Raw genomic sequence first — 21,875 nt, 5'->3', positions numbered from 1 at the left:
CAGAATCGAAATCGAAAACCCTGATTCCGGTTCTCTTTTTATTGGAATTGATTAGAGTCGAGTCTAATATGGAACCGAACAGATAGGAACCGGAACCATTAGGTTCTATCTGATGGGTACCCGTGAGTAGTCAGAATCGATTTATTTTATCATTTATTTTTACATTATATATGATTCAAGGTAATCCTATATTTTAAAATTAACATATATGATATAAAATTCTTCAAATTTCATATAAACTACATATTTGAATTTAAGAAGAGTCATTTCTTTTTAAATTTATTACTTGTAAAGAATACATTTTAATGTTCGAAAATAAAAGTTATTAAATCATCATTTTAATTGAACAAATTATTATTAAGTTGATACTTTACAAATAATATATTGTTTTTTAGAAGAAATTTTATATTATAATGGTTTTGAAATAATTTTTCACATTCGATTATTGAAAACCAGAACCAACGGGTACCTGTGATTTTTTATCGTTCCGATTTCGGTTCCACTTATTTTAAAATCGGAATCGAAACCAATAAAATATAAAGTTTATAGCTCCATATATCATAGGAACCGAACCGGAGCTGACCCATTGACACCCCTAGTTGTGGTTAGCATAATAAGGCGTTCAAGAGGTTTGAACCTAAGACCTTAGAATAAGTTTCACAAGGTCTTACCACTTAACAAAATGGTCTTTCTCAAGATAAGTTTCTCGATAAGAAAAACAATTAGGGAAAATTACTTATTGAACCCTTCTCTTTCTAATATTTCCTTATCAAACTCTCATTGCCGTTATTTATGCCTTCTCCCATAGTTTTCAAAATTTCAAATTTTTTGCAGCAATGCAGTTTCAAACAGTTGAATCAAATACATGCCATTCTGATCACAACCTCTCTAAACCAAAATATTGAAATTTCATCTAAATTTCTTTGACGAAGTACCGAGTTTGGAGGGATGGAATACTCCGAACTCATCTTCTCCCAAATGGATCAAATGTTTCACCCAGAGACAACTCTCTCGAATGCTATGATCAGAGTTTATGCTTTCAATTGCCCATACGTGATGGGAGAAAGGTACATTGTTAGATTATTAAAGTGGGATTCGAATGAATCTCTTCTATTGCAAATTCGCTTCTAAATTTCTACATAAAGATAGATACTTTTTGTTATTTTGTGAGAAATAGGAAATTATGTGATGCCCGGAAGATTTTTGACGGTATGATTCTTAAACCGTTGGAATTATGGAATCAAATGATATCTTTCTATGTGAATCTAGGCGAAGTTGAGAGTGCAAGAATATTGTTTGAAGTGATGCCTGAAAGAGATGTTGTTTCTTGGAATTCAATGGTTTCATGCTATGCCAGAGTTGGGGACGTGGAAAATGCGGGAGATTTGTTTGAGCGGATGCCAGAGAGGAACATTGTGTCTTGGACTACCATGGTTGGAGCCTATGCTAGTTCAGGAGACTTTGAGACGACGAGAAGATTTTTTGAAAAAATGCCCAAAAGGAATGTGGTTTCTTGAAATTCTATGATTTCAAATTACATGCAACATGGGAAATATAAACAAGCCTTGGATCTATTTGTCCGGATGCACTCAGAAAGTGTAAATTTGGATGGGTTTACGTTTGTTTCTGCTCTGTCTGCTTCCGCCCATTAAGGTGCTCTAGAGTTTGGAAAATGGGTACATTTTTTTCTGATAAGAGATTGGTTTCAATTGGAAGTAATAGTAGGGACTGCTCTTATAGAAATGTATGCCAAATCTGGAGATGTTGACAGAGCCTTTAAAGTTTTCATCAAAATTGGTCAGAAAGACATCTTTTGTTGGAATGTAATGATCAAATCATTAGCAATATAAATCCTCTCGAAACAAATGTTAAATTTTGAGATGTAGAGACAAAAAAGAACATTTAGAGACAATTTCTTCATTTGCAATCGCAATTCTGATACGTACCTTTCAATCATCAAAGTTGAACCTGAAGACAAAATGGTTGTAAAAACATCCCCTGAGACCACTGCTTCTGCAGTAGGAGCATTGTTTTCCTTTATATTTTTCAAAGTTACTTTGAGGGATGTGGTGTTGGATTGTAGGATTTTCAATGTGTTTGATTGATTTTTTTGGTTGATTTTGGGGATACTTTCGAGTTATTTTTGCTTGTTTGAAGTATTGGAAATCTCTGATTTATTTTGTGAACATGAGATCCACTTTATTCTGCTTTACTATTTGTCTATTATTTGGTTATTAATATTTGATTCCTACATATTGATTGAGTGTGGATGATTAGACCTTCTAGTTCTTGTTCTGATTCATTTTAATAATTAGACCTAGTTTACATGAATCACTTCAATTGGAAAAATATGATTCTTATGGCTATATGTTTATTTCTTGCGTAGAAAATGGTCATTGGTTGTTTTTATTAATTGGGGAAATAAAATTTCTCATCCTATTATGTAATCTTTGTCATTTGCTATTATTATTTCTTTTATGGAAATTATTCACTAGCTATTTCATCATCATAACAATGCTATCAAATATTTGGAATCCATGAATATCTTCATGTAGTTGTGCCATTTTGGCTGAATTGAGAACAATTGTTAGTCATTTTGGCTAAAGACTTCCGAATCCATGTACTTTTTATTTCTTTATTATTTGGAATTCCTCTCTCTCTCTCTCTCTCTCTACCATGCGTTCAACAAAATAACTGCTGAATGTTTGTTGATAATTGTTTGATTTGGTCATTGTCGTGACCACATTTCTTTTGGATAAGGCTTCTTGAATGGATCTTATTTTGATTGACAAATTCATTTCCAAATGAAAACAAACGCATGAATAATCAGTTTGAATAATTAGTTTGAATAAAAGGATCTCATAGTATTAAATGGAGACTTCTTTGGAATTTAGGGGCCGACAACTAAAATGATTTCATTTGGGTGGAAATGTATTCATGGTCGCTGCCCAGTTTACTCTTTATCGAAGAGATGGTCTATATAAGCTTCCTTCAAGCTTTCTTATTTGGGCATCAACAGTTTTCCTGAATGTTGTACTGTTGTCTCAGCTCTTGAATTAATCAATCTTTGTGGCATGAATTTAATTATTGAATTGGACTTAAAGCTGATTGTGGAGGATCTAAAGGGTAAGAACATTCCTTGGTGTCTTGATATGTAGTTTTGCTGTATTCGAAGAGCTCACTCGGATATTGTTTGGGAAGTGAAACGTATGCAAAGCGATGGTAACGTGGTGTCTTATGAATTGGCGATTATGGAAGGTAGTCAGAAGCGTCTCTTTCTTTTTCGAATTCTGGAGAAGAGCGGTCTTCTAGCGAAGAAAGCTTTTATTTGAAGATTACCTTGCTTTGCCTTCTTTTGGACTTGTAAATTAAGGGACATTCCCTTTTTAAGCTTTTATAATTTTTTTTTTTTTTTTGTGTTGCCAAGCAAGAAAATAGATATAATTTATTATATAAAAGTGTAAAACTAAATTTAAGGGGCATACCCATAATAGATTACAGAAGAGAACTTTACACAAGACTAGTAGAAGAAATTGATCATTTCTAGAATTTCCTAAACAAACAGAATAACCTTTAAATTCTTCAAACTTCAAGGCTATGAGGTATCAGAATGCTTCTAATATTTTCTTGTAGTTGCTCTTGACTTCATGCTTATTGGAGGGTCCAAATCAGAGCAAGACCTTCCCCTTCTTTTGATTCTCCTAATTAGAAAAGAAATTATTCAAAATAATGGTTCTAAAGACAATAAAAAAGTAATCATTAAACTAATCATAGGATATAAGTTTAAAAAAGGCACTTACATTCCATGCTTATTAAACGAGCTGCTCAATTTCATCACTATCAATTGCTCGATGAGCAACATGTTGAACGACATCTGCGTCATCTACATTGCCTCCCACTTGTTCAGTACTCTGAGTATCTATGACTGGAACTTGAGTATTTATCAAGCTAGTGATACCAGTTCTGTCAGGAAATGACCAATGGACTTTGTACTCTAATGGTTCCAGTTTGCAAAGGAATTTTAACGCAAGTCTTGCTCTTTCCTCACGTTGTTTAGCAGTGCTCTCAACTAGATGCTTGAATATGGAAAGTGGGAGTTGAGAGAGGAAAAAGTGCAACATGTCCGCAAATAGTTGCTCCATGTGTTTGAATAGTCCATCGTTTGATGAGTATGTTTGCTGTGGCCTTTGTCCGATGATCAGTCCACAGACGTTTTGTAGTTCACTAACTGCATAATAACCTTCTTCATATGTAAAAAAGGAAGTTCCATCACATCTTTCTTTTATTTGTTCAATAAACCCAAGTGCACAACGTAAGTCCAATCGAGGTTGAGGTTGACACTCAAAACTCCCATCATTAGATTCCTTGGACAAATGTGAATAAAATTTCTTTACCGACGGTTTAATGAATTTCCTATGGAACCAATGACAGGTATTGTTCTTATTTATCCACAGATTTTTAGCCACTACAAGGCTATTTTTTTCTTCACTTGTGGAAATCTCTTTCTTTTGAATGAAATAAATGATTTCAAAGGCTTCCTCTAATGTACGGATTAGAGTAGCACTAAGGGAACTTGGTAATGTAACTGTGGCTATTCGGACAAAGATTACCACTGAAAGACAAGATACTTTATTGGTAAATGGCTCTTCAGATTTAGAAGTTTTGGAAAGAACTTGGATGAGATTATCAATTGGGGAACTTCTTTTATATTTCTCCATCCATCTATCAATGTCTACCTCACAGTTTCTCTCTATCCATTCCGCGATATCCATAGGGGCTCTGCCTTCATCATTTCTTTTTTCACCAAAACAGATTTTGATAATTTGATTGGCAAGGATAAAAGGTATCTTGAGCATCTGATAAAAGAGATAAGCCACTATAGTAATAATCACGTGCACTATGAACAATACCATAAGATCATTGCTCTCTATGGTTTGAAAGAGGATCATGAAACCTTTTCTAAAGATTTTGAAGAATGAAATAATACGAAGCTTTGACAAAGTTGATAAAACCCAAGTAGAAAAACTGTCGAACTTTGACAAAGCTGGTAAAAAATGTAAAACATATGTTTTTCTACCCATTGAAACATCAAATTCTTTGAGTACCAACAAACCTCTAAAAATGGTGACTATACTCCCTACTAGAACAGTGAGAATCTGAGTCACAACCACCATCCGCATTGACCATTTATAGTTTGAAACTCCACACTGAAAGTCCACCTTCTTAAGAACAAATGATCGAAGTGCAGCCTGTAATAGAACTAGTGTAGAAAGCATGCATATAGTTAAGGACATTGGAGAAACAAAGAAGACCAATTCAGGGCTTTGTTTAGAACTAGATTTATAAAATGACTTCAATATATGTATCATACTCTTATTCTCTGAATTTTGAGGATCACTTTTTATAAGTTCATCAACAGGGTTAGAAGAGGAGGAAATAGACATACAATTGCCAAAATCCGAAGCAAACCACAACACTGTGAGCAACAGTAGCATGAGTGACATGATTATGACATGTTCTACTATGAACACGAAGATCACACCAGTGACCATTTGCATACAAACATTCACAACAACAGTAACTACGAATATGCTCAAGGAAAGCATGTTTGAAAGGCATTCAGAGTCACTCTGACTTCCAAGTGAAGGAAAGAAAACACACATGGAGACACATATTAAGACAGTACCACTAAGCTTGGACAGTTGGTCATGAACAGAAGGCATTGGGGTGGTGAGATCTGTTGGGAGTTTTGAAGCAATTGCAAGAAGAGAGAGTGTAAGGGAATTGAGTGAGAATAATTTACATGGTATCCATGGCTTCCTACGATATAATCCATGAAATACATCACACACCATAAATAGAACACATACAAGAGTACCTGCCACTATGTATAGACCAATTATTGGCACTGGGGAAGAATAATTTTGATCATCCAACGTTACATTCAAACAACCTTGTTTCTCCATTTTTCCTTCTTTGGATTCACCAGATTAAGTTTTACTATTCTTCTTCTCCTTAAATATTATTCAGGGTTGGTAGTGAAGAGTATGGATTAAGGTAAAGAATCGATACTTACATTGTTGGATAAGGAATGAATGGATATGGTTTGTACACACTTCCACATCAGAAGCATACAAAATGAGGTCAATCTTTGAGGTCAATACAGCATTATTCATAAAATTTATTGAATGATTGGTCATTTACATTTCTTTGGGTTCAACAAACAATTCTTCTTATCATCTATTTTTCCTAAATTAGAGGTGTTACTGAATTTGTTTTGGTTTGATTCATAAATCAAGACAGAAGCATTAAATTTTATTGATTTTGGTTACTGTTCTTAGTTCTCAAATTAATGGAACCAAAATTTTACTGTTCTCATCAATTTTTTTTTTTTTTTACTTTAAACAGCTCCAATTCTAGATTCGTATCAATTACTGGTTCTTAATCAGTTCCTTTTTACTTTAAAAAGGAATTAATTTACTCTCTTTCTTTAAGCTTTCTCTTTTGCTTGGTAAGTTTCTCTATTCACTATATTTTTAGTATTAACTACCCTAATTATTTATTAATGTCTAAAGTTTTTCTTTTTCTTTTCCTTTTGAAGTGGTATTGCCTATACAAATATTAATTTCTATGCTATTTCATCGGGAAATTCCCAAAAAGGTAAAAGAAAAAATTGAAAAATTCCCAAAACAGAAGACCATTCATTTTTATTTCAAAAAACAATAAATTACAGTTTTCGTAATTAAAACATTTTGGTTGAAGTGAGAAATTTTTTCCTATTCTATAAAATAGTTAAGAAAAAGTTCTGTTTTTTAAGAGAGTAAATTTTTCCCCCACTTTACAAAAAAAAATTAATTCCGTAAATGGTAATTTACTGTTTTCAAAATTAAAATGACTAGTCTACTGTTTTGGGTTTTTTGCAAATTTCATTGCATGATTTGGTAAAACAGCCTCAATTAATATATCTTTTCCATCAATAATAAATATCACCTATTGTAAATAAAAATATAAAAAAAATAGAGATTAATTTTAGTTATGCCCTTAATTAATTTTTGTGATAAATATTTTGTTGGAACAACGTCATAAAGATGCTTCATAACCTTCTAGAGTTGATGAGAAGAAATGGGACATTAAACTGTCTACATATATGATTGGAACGTAAGAAGTCCATGTGCCTAAACATAGTCTTGATCAGGTTGGTGGTTTAAATTGTTGTTGAATTTGTTTAAACTACACAATTGTGATCTCATAGCTTTCCTTGTTTCTGTCTCTTTTTTCCTATTAAAATTTTGAAGCCCCATCATATTTTCTCCAATCTCTAAAGGATGCTACCTTTTGGCATCAATGCGTATATGATAGCTTTATTTATTTTTGAAATTTTTGTATAAATGTGTATAAAGCAGAACCTTTTGTTTTGGATTGAGCTGAAAGAAACTTCTAAATCCATCAAAAGTGATTTACAAATTATTGACAAAAATTGATAAAAAATCGATGGTCCACATTCTAAATCACTTTTAATGGGGTTAGAAATTTCAGATTGGACTGATTTTTTTTTTTTTTTGATGATCTTCCCATCATAGAGATCATCATCACAAAAAATCAGCTCAATCCAAAATTTCTAACCCCTATTTTAAAAATTTATTAATGTTACATTGTTTTTACATATGTTTTCTCATATGTCCGTTTCTATATTTAGATCAGGTGTCTATGTGGCACTTTATTATTGGACTTTAAAATTTCTCGTACCTTATTTAATTAAAAATAAAAAATAAAAAATCAGCGTACCTTCTTTCTCTTCTTTGTCAAGACCCACATCTCTTACCTTCACTTCTCTTCTCTTTGAACTGTATTGGAGGAGGGAGAGTTCACCAAACAATCATACCAAGAATTGGTCTTTAGTTTTAGGAGATTTTCAAATTCCAATATATCAATCAAATATCCTCTCTTATTTTTTTAGTTTTCTCGGTAGAAAATCCTTGAATTTTTTATCTAAATAAAATCTCATCATCTTAAACTTTAAAAATTCTCTCTTATTCTTTAGGTTTGAAGATTAAAATAGATTAATCTAAAGTTAAATAAATAAACTTTGAAAATTGGATTTTGTATCAAAATTCCCTTAAAAATTTATTTTTTATCAAAATACTCACAGATTCCAATTTCCAAAGTGCATTTATTGTACTTTCTCACAGCTTGGTTAGTAGCTCAAGAAAGTTTAAAGTCCAATATACTTGTGCCACGTAGACATTAAATCTAAGTATCTATGAGTGGAACTTGAGTATTTATCAAACTAGCAAATGAAAACAAATGCTTGAAGATTCAGTCAGAATAAAAGGATCTCATAATATTAAATGGAGACTTCTTTGGAATTTAGGGGCCGACAACTAAAATGATTACATTTGGGTGAAAATGTATTCATGGTCGGCTGCCCAGTGGACTCTTTATGAACGAGATGGTCTATATAAGACTACCTTCAAGCATTCTTATTTGGGCACCAACAGTTTTCCTGAATGTTGTACTGTGGTCTCAGCTCTTGAATTAATCAATCTTTGTGGCATAAATTTAATTATTGAATTGGACTTAAAGTTGATTGTGGAGGGTCTAAAGGGTAAGAACATTCCTTGGTGTCTAATGAATTGGGGATTATGGAGGGAAGTCAGAAAAGTCTGTCTTTGCCTTCTTTTGGACTTGTAAATTAAGGGCTTCCCCTTTCTTACTTTATATTTTTTTTGTTGCTAAGCAAGAAAATAGATATAATTTATAATATAAAATTGTAAAACTAATTATAACAGATTACAGCAGAGATCTTTACACAAGACTAGAAGAAGAAATTGAACATTTCTAGAATTTTCTAAACAAGCAGAATAACTTTTTAAATTCTTCAAGCTTCAAGGCGATGAGGTATCAGAATGCTTCTAATATTTTCTTGAAGTTGCTCTTGACTTCATGCTTATTGGAGAGTTCAAATCAGAGCAAGACCTTCCCCTTCTTTTGATTCTCCTAATTAGAAAAGAAATTATTCAAAATAATGGTTCTAAAGACAATAAAAAAAACTAATCATTAAACTAATCATAGGATATAAGTTTAAAAAAGGTACTTACATTCCATGCTTATTAAACGAGCTCCTCAATTTCATCACTATCAATTGCTCGACGAGCAACATGTTGAACGACATCTGCATCATCTACATTGCCTCCCACTTGTTCGGTACTCTGAGTATCTAAGACTGGAACTTGAGTATTTATCAAGCTCGTGATACCAGTTCTGTCAGGAAATGACCAATGGACTTTGTACTCTAATGGTTCCAGTTTGCAAAGGAATTTTAACACAAGTCTTGCTCTTTCCTCACGTTGTTTAACAGTGCTCTCAACAAGATGCTTGAATATGGAAAGTGGGAGTTGAGAGAGGAAAAAGTGTAACATGTCCACAAATAGTTGCTCCATGTGTTTGAATAGTCCGTCGATTGATGAGTATGTTTGCTGTGGCCTTTGTCTGATGATCAATTCACAGACGTTTAGTATTTCAATACCTGCATAAGTACCTTCTTCAAATGTCCAAAAGGAAGTTCCATGAATTATTTCTTTTAATTCTTCAATAAACCCAAGTGCACAACGTAAGTCCAATTGAGGTTTAGGTTGACACTCAAAATACCCATCATTAGATTCCTTAGACAAATGTGAATAAAATTTCTCTACCGACGGTTTAATGAATTTCCTATGGAACCAATGACAGGTATTGTTCTTATTTATCCACAGATTTTTAGCCACTACAAGGCTATATTTTTCTTCACTTGTGGAAACCTCTTTCTTTTGAATGAAATAAATGATTTCAAAGGCTTCCTCTAATGTACGGATTAGAGTAGCACTAAGGGAACTTGGTAATGCAACTGTGGCTATTCGGACAAAAATTACCACTGAAAGACAAGATACTTTATTGGTAAATGGCTCTTCAGATTTAGAAGTTTTGGAAAGAACTTGGATGAGATTATCAATTGGGGAACTTCTTTTATATTTCTCCATCCATCTATCAATGTCTACCTCACAGTTTCTCTCTATCCATTCCGCGATATCCATTGGGGCTCTGCCTTCATCATTTCTTTTTTCACCAAAGCAGATTTTGATAATTTGATTGGCAAGGATAAAAGGTATCTTGAGCATCTGATATAAGAGAGAAGCCACGTAGGACATGATCACGTGCACTATGAACAATACCATAAGAACATTCCTCTCAATGGTTTGAAAGAGGATCATGAAACCTATTCTAAAGAGTTTGAAGAATGAAATAATGCGAAGCTTTGACAAAGTTGATGAAACCCAAGTAGAAAAACTGTCGAACTTTGACAAAGCTGGTAAAAAATCTAAAACATATGTTTCTCTACCAAAATCAAATTTTTTGAGTACCAACAACCCTCTAAATATGGTGACTATACTCCCTACTAGAACAGTGAGAATCTGAGTCACAAGCACCATCCACATTGACCATTTATAATCAGAAATTCCACACCGAAAGTCCACCTTCTTAAGAACAAATGATCGAAGTGCAGCCTGTAATAGAACTAGTGAAGAAATTGTAGAAAGCATGCATATAGTTATGCAGGACATTGGAGAATCAAAGAGGACCAAATCAGGACTTTGTTTACAACTAGATTTATAAAATGACTTTAATATATGTATCATACTCTTATTCTCTGAATTTTGAGGATCTGTTGTTTTAAGTTCATCAAAAGGGTTAGAAAAGCGGAAATAAACTCTGCCAAAATCTGAAGCAGACCACAACACTGGGAGCACCAGTAGCATGAATGAAATGATTATGACATGTTCTACTATGAACAAGTAGACCACACCAGTGACCATTTGCATACAAACATTCACAACAACAGTAACTACGAAGATGCTCAAGGAAAGCATGTTTGAAAGGCGTTCAGAGTCACTTTGACTTGCAATTGAAGGATAGAAAACACACATGGAGATGCATATTAAGACAGTGCCACTAAGCTTGGACAGTTGGTCATGAACAGAAGGCATTGGGGTGGTGAGATCTATTGGGAGTTTTGAAGCAATTGCAAGAAGAGAAAGTGTAAGGGAGTTGAGTGAGAATAATTTACATGGTATCCATGGCTTCCTACGACATAATCCATGAAATACATCATATACCATAAACAGAAAACATACAAAAGTACCTGCCGCTATGTATAGGCCAATTATTGGCATTGGGGAAGTATACTTTTGATCATCCAACGTTACATTCAAACAAACTAGTTTCTCCATTTTTCCTTCTTTGGATTCACCAGATTAAGTTTTGCTATACTTCTTCTCCTCAAATATAATTCAGGGTTGGTAGTGAAGAGTATGGATTAGGGTAAAGAATCAATACTTAAATTGCTGGGTGAGGAAAGTAGTTTGCTTTCTTTTATTTGTTCTTTGTTCTTTTTCTTTTCAAGACCAAGAACCAAATTGGATTCTTGAGAAATATGTATAACTGTTCCTATGGTAAAAATACCAACGTTTCAAATGTAAACATTACAAATAAATCTTAAGGATTTGAGGTGTCCAAGAAGAGGATGTGTCAACTCAATCTTGACAAGGGCCAAAACAATTTGACTCGTTGGAGTCATCTAATATCGGCTGCGTTAAACTGCGCGTTAAGCTGGTTTAATTTTATATAATGTTACATGTTAATTAATATTTAAATTCTCCAACTCATTTTCTGAGACTGTGGAGTGTGGTAGGACATTAGGTTAGTGACCTCATCAAAGAATCTGTCTCATGTATATTGGAACATCTTTTTCTGTGTTACAACTTCCTAGTGATCCATTTTTATTGATAATTCTTGACCTTGAAATCCAAACATAACTACATCTTATACAACTGAAATCAATTGAAATCCAAAATTTCTTGGTAAGCCTCTCTATTCACTATATTTTTAATATTAACAACCCTCATTATTTATTAATAGCTAAAGTTTTCCTTTTTCTTTTCCTTTTCCTTTTCCTTTTCAAGTGACATTGCCTATATAAATATTAATTTCTATGCTATTTCATATGGTGTTCTGTTTCTATATTTAGATTAGGTGTCTACGTGGCACTTTATTGTTGGATTTTAAAATTTCTTGGGCTGCTAACTAATCCATGAGAATCTCCTTCCTTGTAACTGTTTTAATTAAAAAATAAATAAAAAATAAAAACAAAAACAGCGTACCTCCTTTAGATAAAAATAAACAAATTAGTTCCAATGCGACTAATTTGGCTCTGATTAATTGATATTTTCTTTTTTATTTCCAATTTACAGTTAACAAGAATACTTTGAACTGTACTGGAGGAGGGAGAGTTCACCAAACATCATAGGTTTTTTTCAAGATACACGATTGCACATATTTATGAGGATGTATAGTTGTGTATCTCAAGAAAAATATATAATTCTAGCCCATGCCACGTCAGGGAGTGTATGTTAGAGGGGGCGTCAAATTGGTAACAATATGACATGCATAAAAATGTATATGAAAAATCTCCAAATTGGTAAAAATATTACATGTATAAAAACTTTCAAATTTGTAACCATATTTCATGCATAAGAATTTTCGAATTGGTAAAAATATTACATATATCAATATTTCAAATTGGTAACAATATGACATGCATAAAAATTTCTTAATTGATGATCATGTCACATGGAGGTAGATTAGAAATCAGATCAATCTTTGCTCTATCCACCTTGATTCCTTTTTTCGAGACAATGTGTCCCAAGATAATCCAAGAGGTTACCATGAAGTGACATTTATCCTAATTGAGCACTAAATTCTTCTCTCGATTCTAGGTAAGACTTTCATGAGGTGGTCTAAGCAACCATCTAAGTTGGATCCAAACACTAAGAAATCATCCATAAAGACCTCCAGGGAATTTTTCTACTATATTTGAGAAAATACTCAACATACATTGTTTAAACATAGCTAGTGCATTTTATAGCGCAAAGGGAATGCGACGATATGCTATTGTCCCAAAAGGATATGTGAACATTGTCTTTTCCTGCTCATCTAGAGTAATTGGGATTTGGTTATATCCTGAATATCTTTCAAAGTAGTAATAGGCATGTTCAGCTAATCTTTTAAGCATTTGATCAATAAATAGGAGAGGGTAGTGATCTTTTCTAGGTATTGAATTCAAATTTTATAGTCAATACATACTCGCCACCTAATTTAAATGCGAGTAGGAATTAGATCATTGTCTTGATTGGTCATGACTGTGATACCCAACTTCTTTGGGACAACATGAATTAAACTAATCCTTTTGTTATCTAAGGTGGGATATATAATACATGTATCTAACAATTGAAGGACCTCCCCTTAGACAACTTCTTGTAGAATTGGTTGGGTACGCGGCTGATGTGATAAGGGCATAGAACCATATATCATTTTTATCAGGATACATAGGAAAAAGATGTGCGGTTTTGTGCCCTTGCCATGTAAACCGCGTATTTAGACCACATGCATTCATCATTATTCTTTTCATATTATGCTAACTTGCTTCCAAATTGTGACTAAAGAAAAAGGTGGGTTCTCCCTCAACTTGTTCAATACAATTTGAGAAAAAAAATGCATATATAATAATGGCAAATTTACCAAAACATGCGCGACATATCAAATATTTACCAAAACGAAGCATTATACATCTTATTTACCAAAATGGTAATTTACCATTTTGGTAAATATTTTATTATAACAAAATGGTAAAAAACATTAATTTTCATATTTTTGCTACCGAAAATACTCTTTTTGTCAAAATGATCCTTCTGAAATGAGATCAAATTGTATTTCATACAATGTCAAAAAGAGCCTTCTAACAAAAAAAAGTATTTTTGATAGCAAAAATATGGAAATTACTATCTTTACCGTTTTGATAAAATAAAATATTTATCAAAATTGTAAATTACAGTTTTGATAAATAAGACGTATAGTTATCTGTTTTGATAAATAAGTTTGAAAAGTTGTCTAGTTTGGTAAATTTCTCTATAATAATTTAGATAGTTAGATCTTCTTGAGCTACCACAAAAGTAAATCTAATAGTAGTTCAAAGGGGTAAGTAGAGAGAATTCGTTTTAAGTGTCTATGACCATAAAACATTCAAAAATATATGCAAAAAAAAGGTAAATTCTCATTTGATGAAAATTACTAAAAGAAATTAATATATATATAGGGCCAGGATCTGTAGACAACATTCTAAACACCGTTCTGCACAACGTCTTTTGTTTTATATGGGCAAAATGTTTTGGAAATTTTGTGAGGATCTCTATGGTGAGGGGATCATCCTCACAAAAAATCAGCCCATTGGACCGTTCATTTTAACCGTTAGAAGTTTTAGAATCAACTAATTTTTTGTGAGGATGATTTACTCACCATAGAGATCATCCTCACAAAAAATCAGCCCATTCCAAAATTGTTTTGCCATATAGGACAAAATGTTGTCTATAGATCATGTCTTGTATATATATGTGGTGATCCATGTACACATATATCTACAACGTGTTTTGTCCTATGTGGGTTAAAAGTTTCGGATTGAGCTGATTTTTGGTATGGATGATCTCTATGACGAGGAGATCATCCTCACCAAAAATCAGCTAATTCTAAAACTTCTAACCCCATATAAGTTGAAGAATCGTGTACTGTCGATTTTTTGTAAACCACTTTTAACACGGTTAAAAGTTTCGGATTGAGCTGATTTTGGTGAAGATGAACTGCACACGAGGTGAAGCATCTCGAGATTCTGATGATGGTGATGGAGTAGAAGAAGGTAAAGATGGCCATTGGATTGAAATGGGAAGCTTTTATATAAGCATGGCGTTCAGAGTCGTGGTGGGCTTTTGGGCATGTTTGGTGTTTTGGCATTCAAGAAGAGTTGGAGAATTGCTTATTTTCAATTTATCCAGGCTGTGATGACAAAGTCTACCCTCTGTTTTAATAGCCTAGTATTAATTTATGTTGATTTCTAGAGAAAAGTTTTATGCTCTGCTTGTAAGTACAACTTTTATGTTTCTGTTTTGTAGTTTCTTTGAAATAATGCAAGGATGATATTGCTTTGGAAATAATTATGTTTATGAGTGTTGGGCTTTGACCCATGGCCCAGTTGGTTTGACACATTGCAGAGCAACTTTGAGGTCGTGGGTTCAATTCTAACTTATCATTAAAAAATAAAACTTTGATTGCCTTCTAATCAAATAAGGGGAACAATCCCAAGTGCACACCAAACTCTAGCAATAAATATAACTCTTTTTAGCAATAAATTTTAAAGCTATTCATCATTACTTGCACCGGGAAAAAAAATTATGTAAAGAAATTAAGGATCTGTTTGATTGCACATGAAAATGGTTGAAAAATGAATTTCGATGGAAAATGTGATTTTAGGCGTTTGATTTCGTATTTTCCTTGGAATTCAATTTTCTGCCAAAGTGATTTTCTACCCTGGGAGGGAAAATGGATTCCCATCCCACACCAAGGGAATATAGTGTTGTTTTGTTCTAATAATTCATGTAATTAGCACTGATACTTATTTGTTGGGTAAACTGTTTCATTCCAAGAGCTGTTGTAGACAGCTTATTACCACTTTCTTACATTTGTTTGAGAACAATTATGTTTTCAATGAACATAAGTGCAGAGATAAATTATTCTTTTACTCAACTTGCAAAGCTCCCTTCACATAGGCATGAATTTGGGTTTGGATCATCATGTCCATCCGTTAATTCGGCCATTAAATAAAATTGTGATACTGTTCATATTGTTTTGCAACCACAGTGACCTAAAAGCTATAACCATTCTTGGGTTAATTTGCTATCAGAACTCTGAAGTCTTTCTGAACTAATAAGTAGATTCTATAGTTCAAAGTATGGATTGGTTTCAAACTATTATTTGTTTCTGCCCCCATCGGTTTGCATTCACTTAGGTGCTCTGGAGTTTAGAAAATGGGTACACACCTTAATTTTATTTCCTAATATATTAAAGATTGGTTTCAATTAGTAGTAATAATAGGGACTGTGTACAATTAATGTTTTTCAATTGTAGGGATGTTAATAGAGCTTTCAATGTTTTCATCATAATAGGTCAGAAAGCTAAGACATTTTTTGTTGGTACATAATGACCAAATCATCAGCAATCCATATAATATTCAATAATTTTTTTTTTCTGCTAAAGAATGGAACGTTTGGTCTCTGCCCAACTGATTTTTCTAATTTAACCACTTAGCCCTTTTGCTAATATTTTTTCCACGCACAAATTTTTTATCCTAAGATAAATGTTTGAACTTGTCAGGTAAAATTCCATCGAGCACTCAGCTCCAAAACTTCAACAAGTCCAGCTATATTAATAACCAAGGATTTTGTGGACCTCCACTCATTGTGAATTGCACACAAGGTGAAGCATCTCAAGATTCTAATGATGGTGATTGCTATTTCATATGGTGTTCTGTTTCTATATTTAGATTAGGTGTCTACGTGGCACTTTATTGTTGGATTTTAAAATTTCTTGGGCTGCTAACTAAGCCATGAGAATCTCCTTCCTTGTAACTGTTTTAATTAAAAAATAAATAAAAATAGAAACAAAAACAGCGTACCTCCTTTAGATAAAAATAAACAAATTAGTTCCCATGCGACTAATTTGGCTCTGATTAATTGATATTTTCTTTTTTATTTCAAATTTACAGTTAACAAGAATCCTTTGAACTGTACTGGAGGAGGGAGAGTTCACCAAACAATCATACCAAGAATTGGACTTTAGTTTTAGGAGATTTTCAACACAAGCAGATTTTGTAACGAAAATGCCTTCAAAAATTTATTTTTCTTACCAAAATACCCACGGATTCTAATTTCCAAAGTGTATTTATTGTACTTTCTCACAGCTTGGTTAGCAGCTTAAGAAAATTTAAAATCCAATATAATTGTGCCACGTAGACACTTAATCTAAGTATAGAAACGGGATGCTGATGTGGATTCTCATTCAAGAAAAAAGAGTCTCTTTGCCAAGTATTTTTTGTGAGATTTAAATCATTCTACATATTTAACCACATAACTAGAAATCTATAATTTTTCAAGATTTAGAATTATGCATACATCTCAAAAAATCTAGTCATGCTCTTAAAGATTAGGATATTTACCTTGTGCCATAAGTTAAATCGATGATCCAAGATTATGTTGGAGGTGTGCCTTTCCCAAATCCTTATGCTTGTGATCCGATGTATGTAAATCCCCAAATCGTGTGAATTTTGTTTCATGTTCTATAATTTTCAGACTCACATTTTCTTCCCTCGTTATGTTGGTTCGATCTAGGGTTTTAGTGATTGATGGAAACAACCATTATTCACAATTCTATTTCTCTTATTGCTTCTCACATTTCGTGAGTGCCTATTATGAAGTGTCGATCCACTTAAATAGATGGGAAAAGAGGGCCTAGCTAGAGATCCTCTTTTAGTAGGGTTCCTATCCATCAAAGTTTCCTTCTAAACCTTGAAGAGTTATTTCTATTTATAATTTAATTGATATTTTCTATTAATCATTGACGTTTCTACTTGTATAGAATCCTTGTACAAGTCGAATACTCAAAATGTGTAGGTCAATTGAGCCACACGTTATTGAATTCTAATATCCTTCCACTTGGCCCATAAGACCGATTTTGTAAAAGTAAACTTTTTTTTTCTACAAAATAGTTTATTTTTTAAAAAGACTCAATTTAAAATTTAATAATCAAAAACATTTTTACACGTGATCACAAATTTTGAAATCTTGTTAATAAACCTAATATTGAATTAGATACTATAATATTATATTTCACTTAAATACTAATGTGAGTCATTGTAGTTGTATGTTATCTATATCATACTCCCTTCCATATATCGCACAATTAATATCCTTCCTAATATAACTTTTAATTGTGCCCCTATAATTGTTTTGTCAAGATATTTTATGTATTACTTAAACCCAAAACAAAATATTGTTATAATATGAATAAAAACAAGAAATAAAATGTTATTTAAAACTAATGTTAATATTAATGTCAATTACATAACCACTTCAAAACAACTTACTCCAAATATATAAAAAATTTCATCAAAAGACCCATCCTCATAACTTGTTTTTTGTAAGCTTTTGGTGATAACCCCTTTGTCAATAGATCGACTATTATTTAAGTGATATTGATGTTCTCGATTGTCACTACCTATTTTTGCACTCTTTCTAACCACAAAGTACCTAACCTTCATGTATTTTGTAATTTTTGAATACTTTTCATTCATAGAAAAGAATACAAATGCGGTATTATCATAATATATCTTCAACGACTTAACTATAGAGTTGACAACCTGAAGTCGTAAGATAAAATTCTACAACATAAAGCATGACTCCTAGCTTGTTCCTCACGAGATAGCTCCACCTACTAGTAGGAATACAAAACGTGATGTAGACTTTCTATTGTTAAAATATCTGACAAAATTTGAATTTGAGTACCTAATCACTTCTAGATAATCCGATCTTATGTAAGTGAGCATGTAGTCCTCCATCCCTTGTAGATGTCTTATAACTTTCTTTGTAATTTTTCAATAGTTTATTCCTAGGTTACTCTAGTATTTACCTAACATTCCAACTATAAAATTGATATATGATCTGGTACAAGTTTGCGTGTACATCAAACTCCTAACAACTGAGATGTATGAAATATCCCCCATCTACTTTTTTTCTAAATCATTCTGTGAATATTACATCAAGTTGAACTTATCTCTCTTTTCTGATAGGCATGTCATCGATAAATCAAGACTACATGTTATATTTTTCGAAGTCTCGATTGATATATCATTTCTAAGACAGTCCTAAGAATCCTTGAGATCAATTCATAAGGATTTATATGCTAATGACATATGTTGCCTCACCCATATCAACCATCTTGAAATTCTTAATCAGATAATTTTTTATTTTGTGCAATAAAATTAAGATCACTATTAATTAAGAGAATATCATCTATATAGGATCAACATAACAAACTTTCTCCGAGTAACCTTCAAATATATATATTGGTCAATAGTATTTTTCTTAAATTAAAAAAATGTAATGGTATCATTGAACTTTATATGGCATTGCCTCGAAGCTTGTTTAAGTCTGTAATAAATTTCTTAAGTCTGTAGGCTAACATTTCTTTTCCCTTTTCCATAAACCATTTAGGTTGTTCTATATAGATTTTTTTCATTCAAACTCCTATTCAAGAAAGTCGTAGTCACGTTCAATTGATATAACTCCAAATCATAATGAGTTTTTCTTTGAAATTATAGAAAATGTCTAAGTGTAATCGATGCCTTCATTTTGAGTAAAATCTTTGGTTACAAATCTAACTTTAAATCATTTGACATTGTCTTTTTTGCTATACTTGGTCTTGAAATTCCATTTATAACCGACTTTCTTACTTTTAAAAGACAACTCAATGAGATCCTAAACATGATTCCAATCCATAGATTTTTACTCTTCTTTCATAGCATCCATCAACTTAGAAGAATCATTACTTTTCATTGCTTGTGAAAACATAATCGGATTTTTATTTATCCCAATATCATAATCAAATTCATATAAATACACCATGTAATCATATAAAAATGGCATGTCTCCTTTCTCTGAGAGATTTTCTCAAAATTATCGATGGTGAATCTTCAACAATAATAATTGAGTCCTTATGAAGTGGTAAATTAACTTGGTCTAAATGTTGTCCATTTTCCTCAAGTTGTTGAACAATCTGAGAATCAACAATTTCTTGAAGATTAAGGTGTTGTAGGATAGCCATTTTTGTTTCATCAAGAGTTACTTATGTGTTTCAACACTCCCACTAATGTCACCTTTTTTTAAGAATCTAGTGTTTTCGTTTTAGCTATTCTTGTATTATGATTAAGGCAATAGAACTTATATCCTTTAAATTTTTCTGGATAACTAATGAAATATTCTAAAATGGTCTTTGGATTCAATTTATTTTCGTATGGATCCTTATTTCTGCTGGACAACTTCAAACATGTAAATGTCTTAAATTAAATTTCCTACCAATCCATAACTTGAAAGGAGTTTTGAAAACTACCTTAATAGAAATCTTACTTAAGATAAACATTACGGTCTTTAATGCTTCTTCCTATAAGAATTCTCGTGTTGTTGAAGGACTCAATATACTTCTAACCATATTCACAAGCATACGATTACACCTTTCAGCCACACCATTTTGTTGAGGCATACCTGACATTGTTTATAGGCGCAAATGCTTAGGGCCCATGTGGATACAAGAGCCAAAAGTCATTAGAACATAAGTACTTTTTGAAGTACTGTCTGGAGTAGGTGGATAACTGTTGTGTGTTTGAATGCAGGTTCTGAAAAGTACTATCAGAAGTACTTTTAATAGAGTTTTGTGTTTAAAAACTATTTTGGATTCTGTTAATATGATCAAAATGCCCTTATAAGTATCAATTACTATTTTTAACATTATAACTTAACAAATTATTCTTCAAAAGAAATAAAAGTTATTGTTTTTATCCATAAAAACTAATATAAACACCCAACAATTATAAAAAAATAGAAGATATTGTGAGCAAATATATACAACCACTAAAAATATGAATAAGCTTTCACCACATCAATGGATAGTAAATTTGTGTGTAATTGTTCACATCAATTTTGAGATAAGAAAATTTCAACCATGGTTGGAATGCTCATGGATAAATCATTGAGTAAGCAATTGGGGGAGATAGAAATCCAAATTCAAATGTACATTAAAAGTCTACCACCATATCAATGGATAATAATGAAATATTATTTAATTGCATTTTTGAGGATATGTTTGTAATTTTCAAAATTTATAAGGGGTATGCTTGTCCCAAATGCTATACCAAAAATCTACTACCACACCAATGGATAATAATATAGTATTACTACAATTGCATTTTTGAGGATATGCTTGTAATTTTCAAAATTTATGAGGGGTATACTTGTCCCAAATGTTACACCAAAATGCTACCACCATATCAATGGATAGTAATATAATATTATTCCAATTGCCTTTTTGAGGGTAGATTTGTAATTTTTAAAATTTATGAGGGGCATACTTGTCCCAATCTTGTCATTTTGACAGTGTTTTGTGGCTCAACGCAAGAATAGTTTAGAGAAGTAGCACCATCGGTACTCCATAAAAAAGTACTAAAATGACTCCACAGTAAAGTAGTTCTTTCCAAGAGTTATTTGTCCAAACACCTTTAAAGTGCTTCTGACTCATCGCAAAAGTCAGAAGTACTTAGAAGAGTCAATCCACACAGGTCCTATTTTTCTAAGAGTCTGAAAAAAAGAAATTAGGACTCTGGCTAGATTCATTAAATTTACTATACTATTTACTTTTCTATCCCACCTAACTATATTAACTTTCTTATATAATTGTCTTTCTACCCTAATTATAAATATCTAAAAGATATCAACTGATTGAGATTTTTTATGTATTAAATAAACAAAACCATAACTAAAGAGGTCATCTATAAATGTAATAAAATAGCGGGAAATGGTCCACAAATGTCAGTATGTATGATCTCAAGAAGTTCTTACTTCTTGTGGCTCATTTCTTAGTATATTTGATTTATTTTATTTTAATGTAATCCACATATACTGAGAAATCTGTGAAATCCAAATTATCCAAAATTTTGTCTTTCATTAATTTCTCTATCCTAGTTCTTGAGATATTGAGATATGCCCGAACATTTATGCCACAAGATAACTAAATTTTCATTTATCAAACCACGTTTCAAACTATTATTCGAATGAAAGATAACTAAAGACTGGGTATAATTATAATTTAAATTAATTTTATATAAACCATTAAATAATATCCTACAGCTAACT

The 21,875-nt window shown here is 32.1% G+C and overlaps 2 protein-coding genes and 1 pseudogene across 4 annotated transcripts; 1 reads left to right on the top strand and 2 right to left on the bottom strand.

The window, feature by feature from the left end:
* Positions 1-583: 583 nt before the first annotated feature.
* On the top strand, positions 584-2,082 carry LOC147382002 (pentatricopeptide repeat-containing protein At1g59720, chloroplastic/mitochondrial-like; annotated as a pseudogene).
* A 1,385-nt stretch (positions 2,083-3,467) lies between these two features.
* On the bottom strand, positions 3,468-6,264 carry LOC147382001 (uncharacterized). 3 transcript variants are annotated; one of them, XM_086429703.1, is made up of 3 exons: positions 5,879-6,258; positions 3,801-4,228; positions 3,468-3,701 (listed from the first exon to the last, which is right to left on the bottom strand). In XM_086429703.1, exons 1-2 carry the CDS (start codon positions 5,964-5,966, stop codon positions 3,813-3,815), a joined length of 504 nt encoding a protein of 167 aa, XP_086285829.1. In that variant the 5' UTR covers positions 5,967-6,258; the 3' UTR covers positions 3,468-3,701; positions 3,801-3,812. The 3 variants fall into 3 exon arrangements, with proteins under 3 accessions (XP_086285829.1, XP_086285828.1, XP_086285827.1); XM_086429702.1 differs by having other exon boundaries at positions 3,468-3,698; positions 3,801-6,264; XM_086429701.1 differs by having other exon boundaries at positions 3,801-6,262.
* A 2,501-nt stretch (positions 6,265-8,765) lies between these two features.
* Positions 8,766-11,336, bottom strand: LOC147382000 (uncharacterized). The gene is made up of 2 exons (XM_086429700.1): positions 9,099-11,336; positions 8,766-8,997 (listed from the first exon to the last, which is right to left on the bottom strand). Exon 1 carries the CDS (start codon positions 11,262-11,264, stop codon positions 9,111-9,113), a length of 2,154 nt encoding a protein of 717 aa, XP_086285826.1. The 5' UTR covers positions 11,265-11,336; the 3' UTR covers positions 8,766-8,997; positions 9,099-9,110.
* Positions 11,337-21,875: the final 10,539 nt, after the last annotated feature.

This window comes from Akebia trifoliata, unplaced genomic scaffold, assembly GCF_017979445.1.
Source record: "Akebia trifoliata isolate Shusen 1 unplaced genomic scaffold, ASM1797944v1 Contig00093, whole genome shotgun sequence".
Taxonomy (NCBI): Eukaryota; Viridiplantae; Streptophyta; class Magnoliopsida; order Ranunculales; family Lardizabalaceae; genus Akebia; species Akebia trifoliata.
Note: the sequence above shows the minus strand (reverse complement) of the source record. Positions and strands in the feature narration are given on the sequence as shown.

Excerpts from the sequence above, each read along its gene's own strand:
- LOC147382000 (XM_086429700.1), bottom strand. The coding sequence starts at position 11,264 with ATGGAGAAACTAGTTTGTTTGAATGTAACGTTGGATGATCAAAAGTAT.
- LOC147382001 (XM_086429702.1), bottom strand. The coding sequence starts at position 5,966 with ATGGAGAAACAAGGTTGTTTGAATGTAACGTTGGATGATCAAAATTAT.